The 16,623-nt window shown below is 63.0% G+C and overlaps 1 protein-coding gene across 1 annotated transcript in view; it reads right to left on the bottom strand.

Moving 5' to 3' along the window:
- Positions 1-15,310, bottom strand: part of HS6ST1 (heparan sulfate 6-O-sulfotransferase 1) — a 34,910-nt gene extending 19,600 nt beyond the window's left edge. The window contains exon 1 of the mRNA XM_079781933.1: positions 14,547-15,310. Coding sequence (XP_079638059.1) covers positions 14,547-15,064 — 518 coding nt within the window. The 5' untranslated portion in view covers positions 15,065-15,310. The remainder of the gene's footprint in view (positions 1-14,546) is intronic.
- Between the last annotated feature and the right edge of the window lie 1,313 nt (positions 15,311-16,623).

Consider the following 16,623-nt stretch of genomic DNA (forward strand, 5'->3'; position numbering starts at 1 on the left):
TGGACACAGGCCCGGGCCACGTGGCCAGCCCAGAAGAGCAGCAGTGGCCTGCTCCCGCTGCCCAGGTGCCACAGCGGTGTGGGTGGGAGGGGCTGGGAGCCGTGGAGGCATGGAGCCCGCGGTGCCCCCGGGGCCTGGGCAATCCGCACAGGATAGAGGTGGAGGTGCTTGTCCCAATCTTGGGGACGCTGTGTGCAAGTTTGAGGCCCGTGGCTCTGCCCACCAGAGCGTAGCCCCCTGGGTCCTGGTGCCTGGAAACCATGCTGAGCTCACACTCAGGGTGGCCTGTTCCTCCACCAGCCACAGGGTTGGAGCCCGAGCAGCCGGAGACAACACGCTGCCCTTGCCCCGCCGGAACCACGCAGATGCCGCTCAGCGAGAAGGCAGAGGGCAGCTTCTGTGGTGGCCGTCAGGTCCGCTCCACGAATATGCACTCCCGCCTGCAGCCCCTGGAAAGCGCTAGGCCCCGCCCGCCTGACGCCTCACGCGCAGTGGCCACCTAAGAAGGCTTTCAGCCGCCTCAGCGGGGCAGTGAGGGAGGTGCCCGGCCCAGGCCAGGATTCCCTCTGCTCCTGAGCTACCACAGGTGCTACTGTTATAGGAAGAAGAACTCAAGGTAAATATTTAAAACTAGTGACCCGGTGCATGAATTCATGCACACTGAAAGGAAATTAATTAGAAGAAATATTTTAATATCGCTATTCACCTTTTCTCTATAATAGAAGTGTCAACCAAATTTACGATTGACAATGGCATACGGAAACACGTGTGCGGTTGGCGCCAGCAAGAGCTTTATATGTAACATGTATGCGTGAGTCAACTTAGCCTTTTATATAGAATAAACTTGCTTCATTAGACCTGCTTTCTGATGTAGCTAAACTTTTTCCAGCCCGTGAAGCACCCCAACGTCTCTTTCAGGTAGTTGTCAGCAACACAGCAATAAATATCAACACGAAGCAGATTATTATTGTAGATCACGCAGGGAGAAAAAAGGGTAAAATATTTAACTGCAGCAGTGTTTGACTATATTCTGTGCAGTGAGAAAACCTGAAGCCATTTTCAAGGTCCACCATTTCTTCTTTTCAGTTGGGTCAAGTTTCTAAACTTTCTAAATCTGTTTTCTGGCTAATCAAAAGAAAATGGGATTCTACCGAGTCTCCTATCTACCTACTCCAGGACTTCTGTGAGGATCAATGAGATGAGGCACGGGAAAATGCTTCACAGACATTTGGTTACAGTGTGAAATGTTTCCACCTGGCTGTAAAGCAAGTCGTGTTCCTGGGCTGGAGAAACTCCAAGGAGGCTAGTCGCTAGGGAGAGGAAGCCGGGCGTTGCTACGTGACGTCATTATCTAGACAGTCGGACACTAAGCATATTAGCCTTTTATATACACTGAGTGGCCAGATTATTATGATCTCTGAATGCATAATAATCCGGCCACTCAGTGTATGTATGTATGTATGTACGTATGTACACACACACACACACACACACACACACACACACACACGAGGCCGGGTGCATGAATTCGTGCATGGGTGGGGTCCAGCCAGCCTGGCCAGGGGGAGGGGACATGGGCGGTTGGCCGGCCTGCCTGCTGGTAGAACTCCTGGTCGAGGGGACAATTTGCATATTAGCCTTTTATTATATAGGATATACACTGAGTGGCCAGATTATTATGCGTTCAGAGATCATCATAATCTGGCCACTCAGTGAGTGTGTGTGTGTGTGTGTGTGTGTGTATTAGAGGCCCGGTGCATGAATTCGTGCATGGGTGGGGTCCGGCCAGCCTGGCCAGGGGGAGGGGACATGGGTGGTTGGCTGGTCTGCCTGCTGGTCGAACTCCTGGTCAAGGGGATGATTTGCATATTAGCCTTTTATTATATAGGATATACACCGAGTGGCTGATTATTATGCGTTCAGAGATCTTCATTATCTGGCCACTCAGTGTGTATAGATAGTGCTCAGGTCTAGTCCTGAATGTCCATGGCCCTGAGCACCCCCTGGCACCCGGGGAGACTGGCGGCTCTGGGCAACACGGCCTGGGCCAGGATGCAGCTGCCATGCAATGGCCCCTGTGGCTGCTCCCGGGCAGGCGGCCTCCACTGGCCTGGCTCCGGAGACAGCTGCCAGGTGGCCCTGCCACGTGGGTGGTGCAGCCAGGGCTGCAGGCCTCCCTGAGGCAGGGGAGTGTGGAGCGCCCTCAGACAACTGGGAGCATGTCTGTGCCCAGACCCATGCGGGCCAGGGCTGAGCTGCTGCTGGAGGCCAGAGCAAGGTGTGAGCGAAGGGACTGACCTGATGGCCCTTGGAGAAAACCAGCATCTGGCCTGGCAGATGGACAGCAGAAATGCCACCAGAGGGTATTGGGGCCTCATTTCCCCCCGTAAACTCAGTGGTGCCACCAGCATAACCCAAGGGAGGTGCCAAGACCACCCCCCGCCCCGGGCCCTCCCAACCCCGAGCTGCCCATCAGACACAGCTGGGAGCCCTGGTGGGGGTGGGGCTGGGTCCCAGGTCAGTGTCCCCCTCAAGACCGCAAGGAGCGAGGGCTCAGTGAAACCTGTTAAATTAAAAGGCGTAAAAGGCTCTGACAGAATCGGGCTGGGGTTCCTGTGCTACCTCGACAGCCCCAGCCACGGAAGGGCCCCCAGGGTTAGGCTGTGTCAGCTCCTGGCCACAGGTCAAAGCTGGGGCTGGGGGAGGCCGGTGACCAGTGCCCACACGCAGCGCAGGCCAGCACCCCCGGCACACCTGAAGGAGCGTTTCCTCCGGCAATGACCTGGGACAGCTCTTGGGAGGGGCTGGACAGATGGTCCCCGCTGGGCAGGAGCACCGCCCATGCTGCCACCAGCCGGGCACTGAGACCTGCACCACCACCCCACCTGCAGCGCGGGCACTGAGACCTGCACCACCACCCCACCTGCAGCGCGGGCACTGAGACCTGCACCACCACCCCACCTGCAGCGCGGGCACTGAGACCTGCACCACCACCCCACCTGCAGCGCGGGCACTGAGACCTGCACTACCACCACCCCAGGCTGGGCATCACCTCAGGCCACCCCTGGCCTGGGCAGCAAAGGGACACAGTGACCAGACGCAGGGCTCAGGCTGGGGGTGCGGAACGGGCAAGCGGGGCTGGAAGGGCCGGCTCAGCCTTGCTGTGCCACGCGAGGCCCACCTCCCCAGCCAGGAGTTCCTCGGTCCACAGGGCCCTGCCGCCTCAAGGCCGCCTGTGGCCCGAGGACCTCAGGGACAGTGCAGGCGCCGCCTCAGCTCTCCGCGATCAGGCCGGTGAGTGTGGGCCGTGAGGGGAAAGCAGGAGACAGGCGCCTCGGGCCTGCTGTGGTCCTGTGACCCCCGCCGGCTCCGCTGGCCGGCCCTACTCGCCCACCGCCCGCCTTCCACCCACCTGGCTGAAACCTGACCGCCTTTCACTTGATAAAAATGGTGTTTTCTCCTGGGAACGTTGCCAGCCCAGCTTCCAGAGAAACAAACGAGCCTCTCCTCACAACACTGGGCGGACCGCCGGGCCTGTGTGAGCCGAACAAGCGGCCGCGCCCTCCCCCAGGCAGAGAGGAGCCTGTGCTGCCAGAGGCGGGTGAGGAGGCCGTGCCAGGCGTGAGGCTGGTGGGGCCTGGTCCTCCCGGAGCAGGACTGCGCTCGTGGGTGGCCGTGCCCCTTGCCTGGTGCCTGCGGGCAGACCTCCCCTCACAGGTGACACCGAAGCCTCCAAATCGCCCCGGAGGCCGCGTTCTGCCGCCCCCTCCACCTGCCTTCACGGCTGGGGGAGCAGCCCTGAGATCTGACTCAGCTGGTTCGGGCAGGTGACCCCGGGCAGCTGGCTCAGGGAGGGTGAGCTGCTGGGCACTGGGGCCTCCCTCCAGGCCCCTGTACCATCTGAGCTCCTGGGAAAGCGCGTCATTACAGCTGCCCTGCGGCCCTCCACAGGCAGGAATGCCCGCTGCCTGGCTCCCTCCTCGCTGGACCTGCCTGCTCCCCGCCCCTGGAGAGGGCTAACAGGGACCGGGGACACAGGCCTGGGGCATTCCGCTCTGCTACACGTGCCCTTGGGCGACAAGTCATTGAGGCCCTGAGCCTCAGTTTTCTCATCTGCCCTGAGGGGGCCCCAAACGGCATCCAGAACAAGGAAGGCCTGGCACTCGGTGGGGTGGGAGTCTTTCCAGCCACTGGGCTCCGACGGTGCCCTCGGCAAGGCGCCTGCCCCCAGCCCAGCCGACTGGGCGCTCGGAAACAGCACCACAGCTTGACAGCCTGGGCTGGAGGCTGCCTCCTGCAGCTGCAGTTTCCTCGATGAGAAGGTGACCCTGGCTTAAAGAGAAAACACCATACTGCACCCCAAACCTGGCCCCAGCTCCAAGATGACCCCCCACGGCCCCTCGCGGTGGTGACATGACTGCAGAGCCTCAGAGGCACTGGCACCGAGTTTGTGGCGCTCAGGACTCAGGGGCGATGCTCACCCCACCCGGGGCCCTGGGCCCGTGGGGCTGGGCGAGGTGCACCCCAGCTGCTGGGATGATAAGGGAGCCCTGCCCTCGTCCTTCTCCTCCGCGGGGGCAGGAAGCTCTGCCCACGGGAGGGCCCTGCAGGGCGGCCCTGGGTGTGGCTGTGGAGATGGGGTGCAGGCTGGGCCAGGCGGGGAGCACAGGGACTCCTGCAGGCCTCACTCTAGGAAGCCCTCCTGGATTTCCATCGAGGCGGAAAGGCTCTGACTTCAGAGCAGTGGCCTCCAGCCTCTGGTTCTGGCTACAGGACCCTCTTCCAACCAACCTCACAGGGAGCCACCCCAGGGCTGGTGGGTGCCAGCCGCAGGCGGGAGGCCCCCCACTTGCCTGGCCTCGGCCGAGGCCTCCAGGGCAGGCCCTGGGACACGCCTGCTGCAGGGAGGAGGGCTGGCCACCATCTGTCCCCGTCAGCTCTCCAGGCCTACGGCTGAGCCCCAATGCATGGGGTTCCCAGAAAGGTCAGAGGTCAGCAGGGCCACCCCCCTCCAGCGCTGCCCCCTCCCTGCGGTGCGAACGCTCAGAACACGTCGGGGGACAAACCAACCCTCTGGGCCGAGACACCGACAGCAGCCAGTCACCCAACGGGACGCCGGCCACACCGGCCACGGGAGCAGCGTGCCAAGACCATGGCGACTGGCCTGGCAAACGGCAACGCTGACGGTCCCATCGGTGGGGGAGCTCGGCACGGCACGGGGGCAGTTTGGAGGAGCCAGGCTGGAGGGCGCTGGGCCCCTCGAGCAGAGCTGAGGACGGACTGCCCTCTGCTGGGGAGGAGCAGGCTGGCCAGTCGCCGGCCCTAAGCGCTTCCTCCGCTCGCAGGACAAAGCACAGGCGAAAGAGAGCCGTGTCCAGACAAACTCAGTGCCACACCAGCATCCACGAACTAAACATGCATGCCATGCACCGACGTGGATCAACCTCAACAACAAGGCTGAGTGGGGAAAGCAAGGTTCAGAGGCCACGTTCCATCTGATGCAGGTTCTAGAAGGATCTACACTGCTGTGCGCTGCTTCAGGGGGCACAGGAGTCTGCAGTGACATGTAAGCACACAGTGCAGGGGGGCGGGGGGCGGCTCAGCGGGTGGAGGCACTGGGACTGGGGCCACGGCGGATCAGACCGTCATGTGGTGCGTGTGTGACCCCGGCCCGGCCGAAGGGGAGCAGCCGCACGTCCTAGGCCCCGCCCGGCACCCACCTTGTCACCTCTCCCCTCGCCACCGGGTGCCCCTGGCTGGGCCTCACGAATTCTCAGAGCCAGGTGGACACCCGGCCGCCCTGCGCATTCCCCGAGGCCACGCCACAGCCCGTTCGTCTGGGCTGCCCACCAGCCGTCGGGCTTTCTGGCGATCTGGGGAGCAGTCATGGCCAAGGGGTGAGCAGGAGACGCCACCGCGGGAGCATGGCATGGCCAGGCCGCCGTCGGGTGGGAGCCGCGGGCACTCCGAGGGGGTCGGGAGCTGACGCCTCGTGCCTCGTGCTCTCCTCTCCGAGGGAACCGCAGCCTCTTGTAAAGGAGTCCCCGCGCCGGCACACCCCCCCCCCCACCCGTGAGCAGGCACTCTCGGCCGCCCGCTCCGCGGAGGGGCCCGGGGCACGTATGTCACAGAGCCTGCGAGGGGCAGAGCTGGGACCCCACCCGTCCTCCGTGGTCAGGGCTTCTGGCTCCGAGGAAGGGCCTCGCTCTCCCACCTGCTGGGGCTCTTTGCTCCTAGCGGCTCCCTGGCTGCCAGGCCGCCCTGGACCACCAGCCCTCACTCAGGCGGAGGCGGAGGCGGGCCGAAGTTCCGGGAGCTGACCGTGCACACCAAGTCCTCCCGCCACCGCACACCGCGCCGCACGTGGCCCTGGGACAGGCCGGGCGGAGCCGCCTGAGCGCTGCCCCCCTCACATCGAGGCCTCCGCGCTCAGGGCTGGGCCGGGGCTACAGGGCTGCTCCGACTCAAGAGCTGAGGTTCCAATGTCGGCCCTGGGGCATGAGGCCCCCTGCAGCCCCTGCTGTGACCTGGGGATGGGACCCCTCCGATCCCACAAGCTTACAAACAGCCATCGCCACGCCAGACAATCACGGTTTGCTGGTCCCTGCGCTGGGCCGGCCAGTGTTCCTCATACAAACAAACTGGGGCGGCTGCACCTGCTCAGACATCAGAGCCCCCGCCTCCTCCCAGGGCCCGTGCTGTGCTCCCCACCCCCTCCCCCAGCCTGCTGAAGGGCGTGGTTAGCCCCCGAGGGCCCACCACACCGGCGAGGCCCCGGGCCCACTCCTGGCAGCAGGCTTGTGCGCTGCCCACGGCAGAACAAGGCATGGACATGGGGCTGGAGGCCAGGCCGCAGTGCCTCAGGCACACCAGCAGCCACAGCCCCCGGGAGATGGGGCCTGGGCGCCGAGAGGTGGTTTCCTGTGCTGCCCATGGACCGTGGACTCCAGAACAGGGGCGAGGCCGCCCGGGGCCCTCTCCTCCTCCGGTGCCCAGCTGGGCCCAGAGCCAGAGCGGCTGCCCGGGCTGCCCAGAAGGAACGCTGGGGCCACATCCCACATATGTCGTCCCAGAGCCCCACCTGTACAGAGAGGGCGAGACCCTGAAGAGGACTTGTGAAATTCAGGGCATGTCTGTCCCCACCAGCAGCCCTGGTGAGCGGGGGCCCAGACCCAGGGTGCTTGGCTGAGTGAACACGCCCCTGCATGTCTGACCCAGTGGGAGGTGGGGGGCTCGAAACAGTGACCCTGGAGGCAGCCGTCAGGCCAGGCCACCCGCGGCCCGGGGAAGGCCACACCCCTCACGCGGAAAGGCTGCCATCACTGAATCAGGCCCCAGGCCCCGCGAGGTTGGCAGGGTGAGCGGGTCCACAGCTGGCGGCGCCCTCGTGGCTGCTCCTGTGTCAGTGAAGTGTCCCCGCAGCCCGGCGGTCTGGAGCCAGTCCTCTCACTGGCCTGTGGATATGTGCACCCACACTCTTCCCAAATGCCTGGCCTGAAAGCGGGGTCTGGGACAACGTCACACCAGAAGAGGGCACTGTCAGGCCGCAAGTCCCACAGCCAGACGGGCCTGCGTTCAGGGCAGACGGGGAGCCAACGCCCGGGCCTCTGCCGGCCTGCGGAGGCCAGTTCCAGCCTGTCAGCAGGGCTGAATCATCTGGAGATGGCTGAGGGCATTTCCCCAAGCCTGAGAAGGATGCATAAATGATTGTTTGCTGCCAGACAGCTCAGGGCATCTTAATCTACATGTTATTGCCTCTTCCTGGCCAAACACCTGAACAGCCGAAGGCAAGGCAATTATTCCAATCTGACCATAAATTGTGTATGCAGACCTACCCTTTGACGTGGATATCTCCACCTTGCCTTAGGACAAATTGTGTTAATAAAAAGCAAGGGGTCCTGAGACAAGGAGAACTTGGTTTCTTTAGCCAGGCTCCTCTGGCCCCCCAAATGCCTTTCAAAATTATGCGTCTCTGGACTCTTGATTAATTTACGCACAGTGCCTTCTCCAGGTTCCTGAACCTTCTAGATGCCGGATCAAGACCACCTGGGAGAGCCCTTCTCCACTCACACTGTCCCCACCCACTGCCACTTAGGCCCTACTTGTCCCTACGAGTGGCTGCCAGAGGACGAGGACGTGTCTAGAAACCTAACAGTGGGTCCAGAGCACCACTTCCTTGGTGTACTCCTATTCATCCTGCAAAACCCTATGTGGAGGCAGCTTCTGCAAACCCCTCGGATGTTCCAGGGCACATCTCCTGCCATCACCACTCACTTGCTGGACTATTTTTGTGGCTGGGGCAGCATCTCATCCCTGGTGGCCCCAGCCAAGCTTGATACTTTTTTCCTGAATAACACCCCCCATTCCCAAGAAAGAAAAAAGACGGCAAAAACTTCATGGGAAGAAAAAGAGCCAACTGAGTTCTGGAAGAGGCAAGCACAAGAGTCTTAAAAGAGAAAAACCTTCTTACAAACATGTCTTCTCACCTGTGCGTGCTGGCAGGTGAGGCCGAGGCCCGCCCCAAGGAGGAGCCGGCGTGCAGTGAGAGGCTGTTGCGTGAGGTTTTAAGTCACGTGAGGAGAAATGCTCAGAAAATGTCAGGAGAGAGCCCGGCCCCTGGCGGCTTTGTGTGCTCTCAGGTGAGTCACGTCCTGGCTGAATGACACAACTTCCCACGCCCCGTCCACGGGAGAGGCATCGCCTTGCTGCCCAAAGCCCTCGCTCGGGCACCACAGTCTAAGCTGCCGCCAGCGAGCTTCCTAGGCACAGCCAGAGCTGAGGGTGTGGCCCGATCAGGGTCCAGCGAGGCTGCAGATGGTTCCCGTAAACGGAACCCTCCGGAGACTTCCCAGGCCTGCCCAGGGCAGGAGCCCATGTGCTGGGCCTGGCCGGCCGCCCCAGGGCTGGCTACTGCTCACCGCCACCACCACCTCCCGGCTGCAGCTGAGCGCTGGCCGGGCACAGGCTTGGGACAGCCAGATGTCCGTGGCCGGCTGTGGGCTCTCCAGGCCAGGGACTCCGCAAGTTCCCCGACTTCCCTGGGCCCTGCCCGGCCTTCTGGTGGAAAACGGGCCAACACCACACGCCTGCCGGTGGGGCCGCGGCCAGTGAGGACGCTCTAAACACCGCAGACCCGGTTCCCGGACGTCTCCCAACTCCAACCGTTTGGTTCTTAACCAAGTTGCTCACAGAAAAAATGTCTCGATTTTCTAACAGAGCTGCAGTTCTCAACCGGACAGCCCTCCATGTGGACACATCCGCACGACAAAAAGCCTCTCCCCGGCCACACACCCAGGAGAGAAGTCGACTTCACTCCTAACCTGGGTTTACTCCTAAACCTGGAGTACTTAGCATCTCAGGAAATCATGAATATTTTTGTGTTTTTTTTTGCTTTTGTTGCTGGTGCAATGGACAATTAGCACAATTTTAAAACATAAAGAGGTCACCAAGAGTGCTCATGTTGCCCTAGCCAGTTGGCTCAGTGGATAGAGTATTGGCCTGGGGACTGAAGGGTCCCGAGTCTGATTCTGGTCAAGGACACCTGCCCGAGTTGCAAGCTCGATCCCCAGTAGGAGGCGTGCAGGATGCAGCCAATCAATGATTCTCATCACTGATGTTTCTCTCCCTCTCCCTTCCTCTCTGAAATCAAAATATATTTTAAAAAAAGGAGTGCTCATGTTGCTAAGGGTGTGAAAGTGCTCACAAAACAAAGCTCACAGCAAGTGGAAGAGGCAGGAGAACGTGGTGGTGTGGACAGAGGAATAGCAGTTAGCCAGTGACTGCATTTGTGAGGCAGAGATATGTGGACAAGCTAAGATGCTGCACCCCGGGACCGAGGGCTGAAAGTGATCCGCTTAAGGCTAGTAGGGGGTGGTTCCACAAATTTATTGATTAAACAGCACATTAGACATGTACTGTATACAGAAAGGGTAAAACAGGGAATCATTTGGGGGTCTGGAATGGATTAATTCAATTTACGTCGTTTCTAATGGGAAAAAAGATTCGGGTTTCAAACAAATCTCTCCTCGAACAGCGTTCTGGAACGATTTAAGTTTGAGCAGCAAGTGTGAGGGAACCAGACCAGCCTCCCACGGACTCTTCAGTCCCACAGGGGTGCTGCCGAGACAGGCACCCCATTCCACCAGAGGCAACACACAGGCGCAGGCTTGCTGGAGAGTAATTTATACGGAGAGCATCTAGACATCCCGACCATTCCACTCAGGAGTTCCACTCCCAGGAATTCCAAAAGGAAACCGGAGCTATGCGAAATATTCCCAGCCGGGCTCGCTGCAGGGCGGCTCCGGGCCTCGGGGAGGGCGCCCGCGGGACCTGCTCCGTTATGCTCAACCACACGGAACGTTTACAGAGAAGTTCTATGACGGCTTCAGTGACAGAAAAGGGGATGCGTGGGGAACAGGCCTCTTCTTTTCCACCTCACTCCCAACCCTCCCTTTACGACAGAGGAGGGGGATGTGAAAGGAAGACTACAGGCCCCTCTCCGCACAAATGCCCTCACCGCGACCTCTCCCCGAGTGCAGCCGCCACACCTCTCAGACCTTCCGCCAAGAACAGCGCTGGCCTCACGGGTCCGGGCCAGGGCGGGAGCTGGGCGCACAGGAAAGGCTGCCCCGGAGCGGACAGGCCAGGCCACGCCAGCGGCCGGCACTCTGCGCGGCCGGCTCCGCAGCGGAGCGCCGCTGAGGACAGAAGCCGGGCCCACGGCGCCCGGGCCAGCACCAGGCCTCGGTGTGATGATTTACAAGCCAGAGCCGTTTAAAAGAACCGTCCATAAACCGGTTGAAAGTTTGCTTCAAAAGAAAGTTCTCCTGCATCTGCTGAAAAAGATGTTTTTTCCCTTTTCTTAAAAAATGAAAATGTGTCCAGCTGGGTGTAGCTCAGCGGTTGAGCATCGACCCAGGAACCAAGAGGTCACCGGTTCAATTCCCAGTTAGGGCACATGCCCAGGTTGTGGGCTCGATCCCCAGTGGGGGGCATGCAGGAGGCAGCCAATCAATGATTCTCTCTCATCACTGATGTCTCTATCTTTCTCTCCCTCTCCCTCCCTCTCTGAAATAAAAAAAAAAAAAAAATTAAAAAAATGAAAATGTAATTCTGAGCATTTTGACCTGAGCTTCTTTCTGTCTCAGCCCAAGTGCTCTCTAGGTGCTTCGGGCCACCGTGCTGCCCCAGCCAGGCCTTCAGGCGGCCGGGTCCTGCTCACTGTCCCAGCCCTGTGCGCCGGGTGACACCTGCCCCTTGCAGGCGAATGCGGCTTGGTCCCGATAGCACAGAGAAGTGACCGGGAAGGCGAGGCGGGCGCTGCACACAAGGCCAATTTCCTGAACCCAACTTGTCTGGGTGAAGCCCGCGGAGCACAGCTCCCAAGAGGCTGGGTCCTGTGGAGAGTGTTCTTGTCGGTGCCAACGTCCGGACGCGACAGGATACAGAGCACCACCGGCGCTGCCAGGGCAGCTTCCTGGCGCGCGAGGAGCAGAGCTGGGCTGCGGAGGGTGCAGCCTGCCGAGCCGTGGCAAGGTGAGGGCAAGCCGGGCAGAGGGCAGCACCAGCCCACTGCTGGGACCGGAGCACCTCGGGGTGGTGCGGCAGGGCGTGGGGCCGTGGACGAGGCACCAGAAGCCACATTCAGGTCCCAAATGCCCTCGTTGGTTCCCAATGAAGCCTACGTGACTCCAGGGCCACCCAGGCCAGACCTGGCATTGCCATCAGCAGACGGAAGGAGGAAGGAGGGTTCTGGCCCTCAGAGCACCGCCCGATCCTGCAGGGTGACACCAGAGTGCGGGGTGCGGAGACACTCACCAAAGTAGCTCCTGGAACAGTCAGCCACCTGCCCGCTGCGCAGGGGCAGCCACACCTCTCCAAGGCCAGCCCTGCCCTTACAAGCCCTCCGGCTGATGCCAGCAAGTGCGGCAGCCCCCCGCCCCCCTTCTCCTCGACGGACACAGGACAAACAGGAATCCGCCACGGTCTCACACACCTGCTACTCTCTTCCAGGTCAGGGAGCTCCCGGGGGCTCGAGCACATCCCAGGGGGGGACCCTGCCATCTCCCCGTGGCCCCTCAGCACAGGCCCCGAACGCCCAGCCTGACCAGGAGATCAGAGGCAGCTAGGAGCACCCTCACTTCCGGCACAAGGCCCACCTCCCCCAGGCCGCAGAGACCTGGCCTCAGGGGCTGGGAGAGGCTTGGCGGAGAAATTCTCCAAGTGCCCCTCGAGACAGAAAGGCATCTGCCCAGGTCCTGCCGTGTGCCCGGCCTCACCTGGGCCCAGACCCCCCACGGGCCGTGCCAGGACAGCTCTAGGGGCCAGGGCCACCCCTCCTCAGACCCCAGCTGGGGGGTGCCACACCCATGGGGAAGGTGGGACCTGGCCCTACTGGAAGGAGTGAGAGTGACATCCGAGACTCATGAAACCAGGCACCACCAACCCCTGGCACTCAGGGAGGACGGGCACGCCTTCCTGAGGGGTGCTGGGCCCCTGCAAACATGGGCGAGCAGAGCCCACGACCAGGGACCAGGGCCGCCTCCGCGCTGGCTTCAGGGCAGGCGCCTGTGGCACAGGCCGGGCCGTGGCCTCAGGAAGCTCGGTAAGCAGCAGCCTATCTCGCTCCGGGACTGAATGAAACGGGAGGGAGAGCCGAGGCCAAGCTGCCACCTGCTTGGTGGCACAGACCGCTCCGCGTGGACCAGAGCAGGGCCTCCAGCACCCCGAGCCCCCCTCCAGACGCTGCTGCCGCTGAGCTCAGCAATGGGGGGGGGGGGGGGGCTGGCAGCCCACCCCAGCAACAGGCATCTGGCTGACCAGGCTGGGCATTTATTTTCCATTCCTGTTACACACCCCCTGGGTGGGGCCCTGGGGCCTGGTGCGCACAGGGGTGGGGTGTGCAGCAATCAGCTCCACCTGACCCCCCTTCTGTGTGTGAGGAGCCTGATCTCCTGCTCACCAGGACAAACTCCAGAACAGAGGCCAGGACCCTTCACCCTGTGACCCCAGGGAAAACCAACCAGGAGGCGGGGCTACGGGAAGAACAACCTGGTTGCAAACAGGGCCAAGGCCATCAGCTTGACTCAGGCCCTGGCTGGGCCTGCCAGCCAGCTCTGCACATGCTCCCTAAGGGGCTCTCGGGGTAACTCCCTCTGGCAGACCGGCCCCCTCCTACCCACAGGGACGTGCCTGCCTAGGGCCTAGGCCTACCTGGGTTGGGCGGTGCCGTTACAGGGGCCTACAGCCCCCAGCCAAGCTCAGTCTAGCACAGGGAGGATCAACCACGGGTGTGTGTGTGTGTGTGTGTGTGTGTGTGTGTGTGTGTGAGAGAGAGGGGGGGGGGTTGGGGGGGGGGGGTATGGGGCCAGGAAAGTGCTTCTGTGCAGAGCTGACCAAGTGCGGGCAGAGAGCAAAGCTCAACGTCCCCGGATGGGCAGGTCCGTAAGCACCCGGCTGCTGGAGGCCAGGAATGTTCTCTCCGGCTGAGAGCTGCTTTTTTGTGGGGGAGGGAGCAACACAGCCAAGGGAAAGGGGGAAGATATCCCCCAACTCCCACCAGCTTTAGGGCCAATGCCCACCAGCCTGGGAAAGACCGGGGAAAAGGACTGCAGGGTTGAGCGGGGGAGCAGTGCATGGACACTGCTCAGCTCCACGGGACAGATGCCCGCGTTCCCCTCCAGGTCCCCCAGACCCGGCCTTCCTGAGTGCCCACAAGCAAGACTCCACCAGCCAGATCCCCACCCAGCCGACTGCGCACAGGCCTAAGGCGAACGGAAGACAAACCCACCGCAGGCCAAGCCTCCCCGCCTGGGAGAAGGCCCCCAGAGCACCCCCACACACAGCCTGAACCACCCACACCCCAGCACGGTCCTGCTGCGTCCCGGGAGAGGTGCCCCCCATTAGGTCAGTCCTGTGTCCCCAACCTCCACAGGATAGGGGGTCCCCAGGAAAGGTGCCTGGCTGCACCTGCCCCTCCCAGCTCAGCTCCCCCCAACCTGGCTTTTGTTCCTCTTTCAGGGCAAGCTCACACTTGGTTTGGGCCCAACTCTGCCGTGTCTGCCATGTCTGCGAGCCAGCAGCCAGGCCACACTCGGGCCTTTGTTCGAGGGGCGCACAAGCAGGCAGCCTTCCCAGCCCCTCGAGGCAGGCTGGGGGCCCACAGGGGTAGGGAGAGGGGTCTCCATGTCTCGCGCTAGCTTAGGGTGGGAGTGCCTTAAGAGAGCGGCACAGGAAAGCGCACGCACCAGGTGGGAACACACACCCAGAATCTACTGTCCTGCCCCCGCGACCGAGGCCGGCTTGGGCTTACACGTGGGGCGGCCCCGGTTCACACCGGCCCGCGATGACCGGCGGGAGCCCAGGCACTACCCGCCCCGTGGGAGATGGGGAAGGAGCGAGACTGGGGCAGCAGGGCGAGCGAGGTCGGATGGCTGGGGCACAGGGGGCTGGGGCCAGCGGGACTCGCAGAGGGCAGGGCGGGGGAGCGGCCAGACAGCGCGGGGGGCGCGCTCGGTCCGACCGCGTGGCCGCGGTGGGGGGCTCACCTGGGCGCGCGCAGCGCGGCGGGGTCGCGGCGGTCCAGCACGCCGGGCACACAGCTGGTGAGCTCGGTCCAGTCTGCGTGCAGCCCGCAGCTCCAGCCCGTGGAGAAGCGGGAGAAGAGCCAGGTCTCGCGGCGGTTGGGGCGGTAGCAGGTGCACTTCTTCTGGCCGGGCCGGCAGTCGCAGGGCACCTCGAGGCGCACGTTCTGCACGAGGTGGCGGCCGAAGGTGGTGCCGCCCGTCTTCTGGATGTGCAGGAAGACGATCACGTCGTCGCCCTTCATGTCGAAGCGCAGCGAGCGCTCCAGCTCGCGCGTCGGGAAGTAGTACTTCCGCTCGTAGTGCGGGTCGGGCGTGGGGAAGAGGTCCAGGTCGTCGGGCGGCGCGCGGCCGGGGGCGCCGCGGCCCAGCCCGGGGCCCGCGTACTGGTAGAGGATGAGCATGAAGCACGCCGAGCCCGCCACCACCAGCACGAACCGGCTGGCGCGCTCAACCATGGTCCCGCCGCGCCGCCGCCGCATGTGTCACCATCGCCGGCCGGGCGGCCTGCGGGCGGGCGGGCGCGGGCGCTGCTCCCTCCGCCGCCGCGCGTCGGCCCCGCCCGGCTACTCGGCGCCCGGGTCGCGCGCAGAAGCTCGGGCCCCGGCCCCGCGCGGCGCCATGACTGCTCTCCGCCAGCCCGTCAGGCCCCGGCCTCCCCGGCTCGGCTCCCGCCGCCTCCGCCCGCCCCGCGGCCCTCACCGCCCCGCGCGCCGAGGAGACTGCGCAGCCCCGCGCGCCGCCGCGTCCGCCGCCCCGCCCCGCCCCGCCCGCGCGGCGCCTCTTGCCGTCGCCGCCCGCGCCGATCCTCGGCTCCGCCTCCGGGGCTTGCGGGCCCGGCCCAGGCTGTGCGCCGGGCCCTTCTCTGGCCGCGGGCCCTCTCCGAGGCGGGAGGCCGCCCACTGGGAACCGTTCCCGCGTGCAGGGTCCGGGGAGCGCCTGGAGGACGTGACGCGGGAGCGGCGGCTCTTCGTGCGGGAGGGCGTCGGCGGGCCTGCGCCCTCCTCCCCGACTCGCCGGGGGAACAGCTTCCCCGCTCTGGGAGGGCGTGGAGCTTGCATGGCGGGGGGGGGGGGGGCTCCCTTGCGGGGACCCGGCCGCGGTGGGACCGCCCCTCGTGGGGAGACGCTGCCGTGTCTGCGAGGCCTTTCGGCCGTTCCACGCAGTTCGTCCTTGGTGTGCATCGGTCCTCCATGATCATAACCCTAATGAAAAAGTTGTAAAAAGTTGAGCCAATATTTACAAAATTGCGGGAGTCCACAAAAGCGCGCGGGGCCTGTGCAGGGCTCCGCAGGTGCCTTGCCGGCCGAGGCGAGGGGCCCGCCCAGGCTTCCCCCGAGCCCCCGAGGAGGGCTGGCGTGTGGGACCCTGCGTGGCCCCAGCGGGTCAGCAGCGACGGGCCTAGTGTTTTGACTCCAGCCAGAGTGGCCTCTGGGTGGGAGTCCAGCTGCCAGGCCTGGGTTCAAATGCCCACACCACCCCCTGCCAGGCGTCCTTGGTTTCCTTCTGTTGGGGTCCCTGAAAGCATGGGGGGAGGGTTTGTGAGGGTTTATTGTGTCAATTAAACCTCAGTGACATTGTTAAAATATATCAAGTCACACCACAAACTCCTGGAAGCAAACAGAACTGGAACAATCACCCTGACACCCCCAAACCCATTAAGACTGAGATTTGGTTGAACAGCCGCTGGGGACAGAGGGTGCAGTGTCCTGAACACAATGAGAACGACTTGGAGCTGGGCGGGGTGTGTGTGTGTGTGTGTGTGTGTGTGTGTGTGTGCACCTCCACCTGCAGTCACCTGACCCTCTTTGGGCTGAGTCCTGGGGAGTCTCCCTTCAAGGCCTGGAGGGAAGCGCAGGCCCAGGCAGAGCAGCCTGGGGCAGCCAGGCGTCTTGATCTGGATGACAGTTCTCCACCAAATGGTCCGTCAGCATGGAGGTGCTCTTCCATCGGAACTACCATAGACGTGTCCTCCCTAACCCATCAGCCAGCCTTCGGAGTAACTGTGTACCCATTGGGCAGAGAGGAACACAAGCTCCAG

Source organism: Cnephaeus nilssonii (assembly GCF_951640355.1).
Source record: "Cnephaeus nilssonii genome assembly, chromosome: 10".
Taxonomy (NCBI): Eukaryota; Metazoa; Chordata; class Mammalia; order Chiroptera; family Vespertilionidae; genus Cnephaeus; species Cnephaeus nilssonii.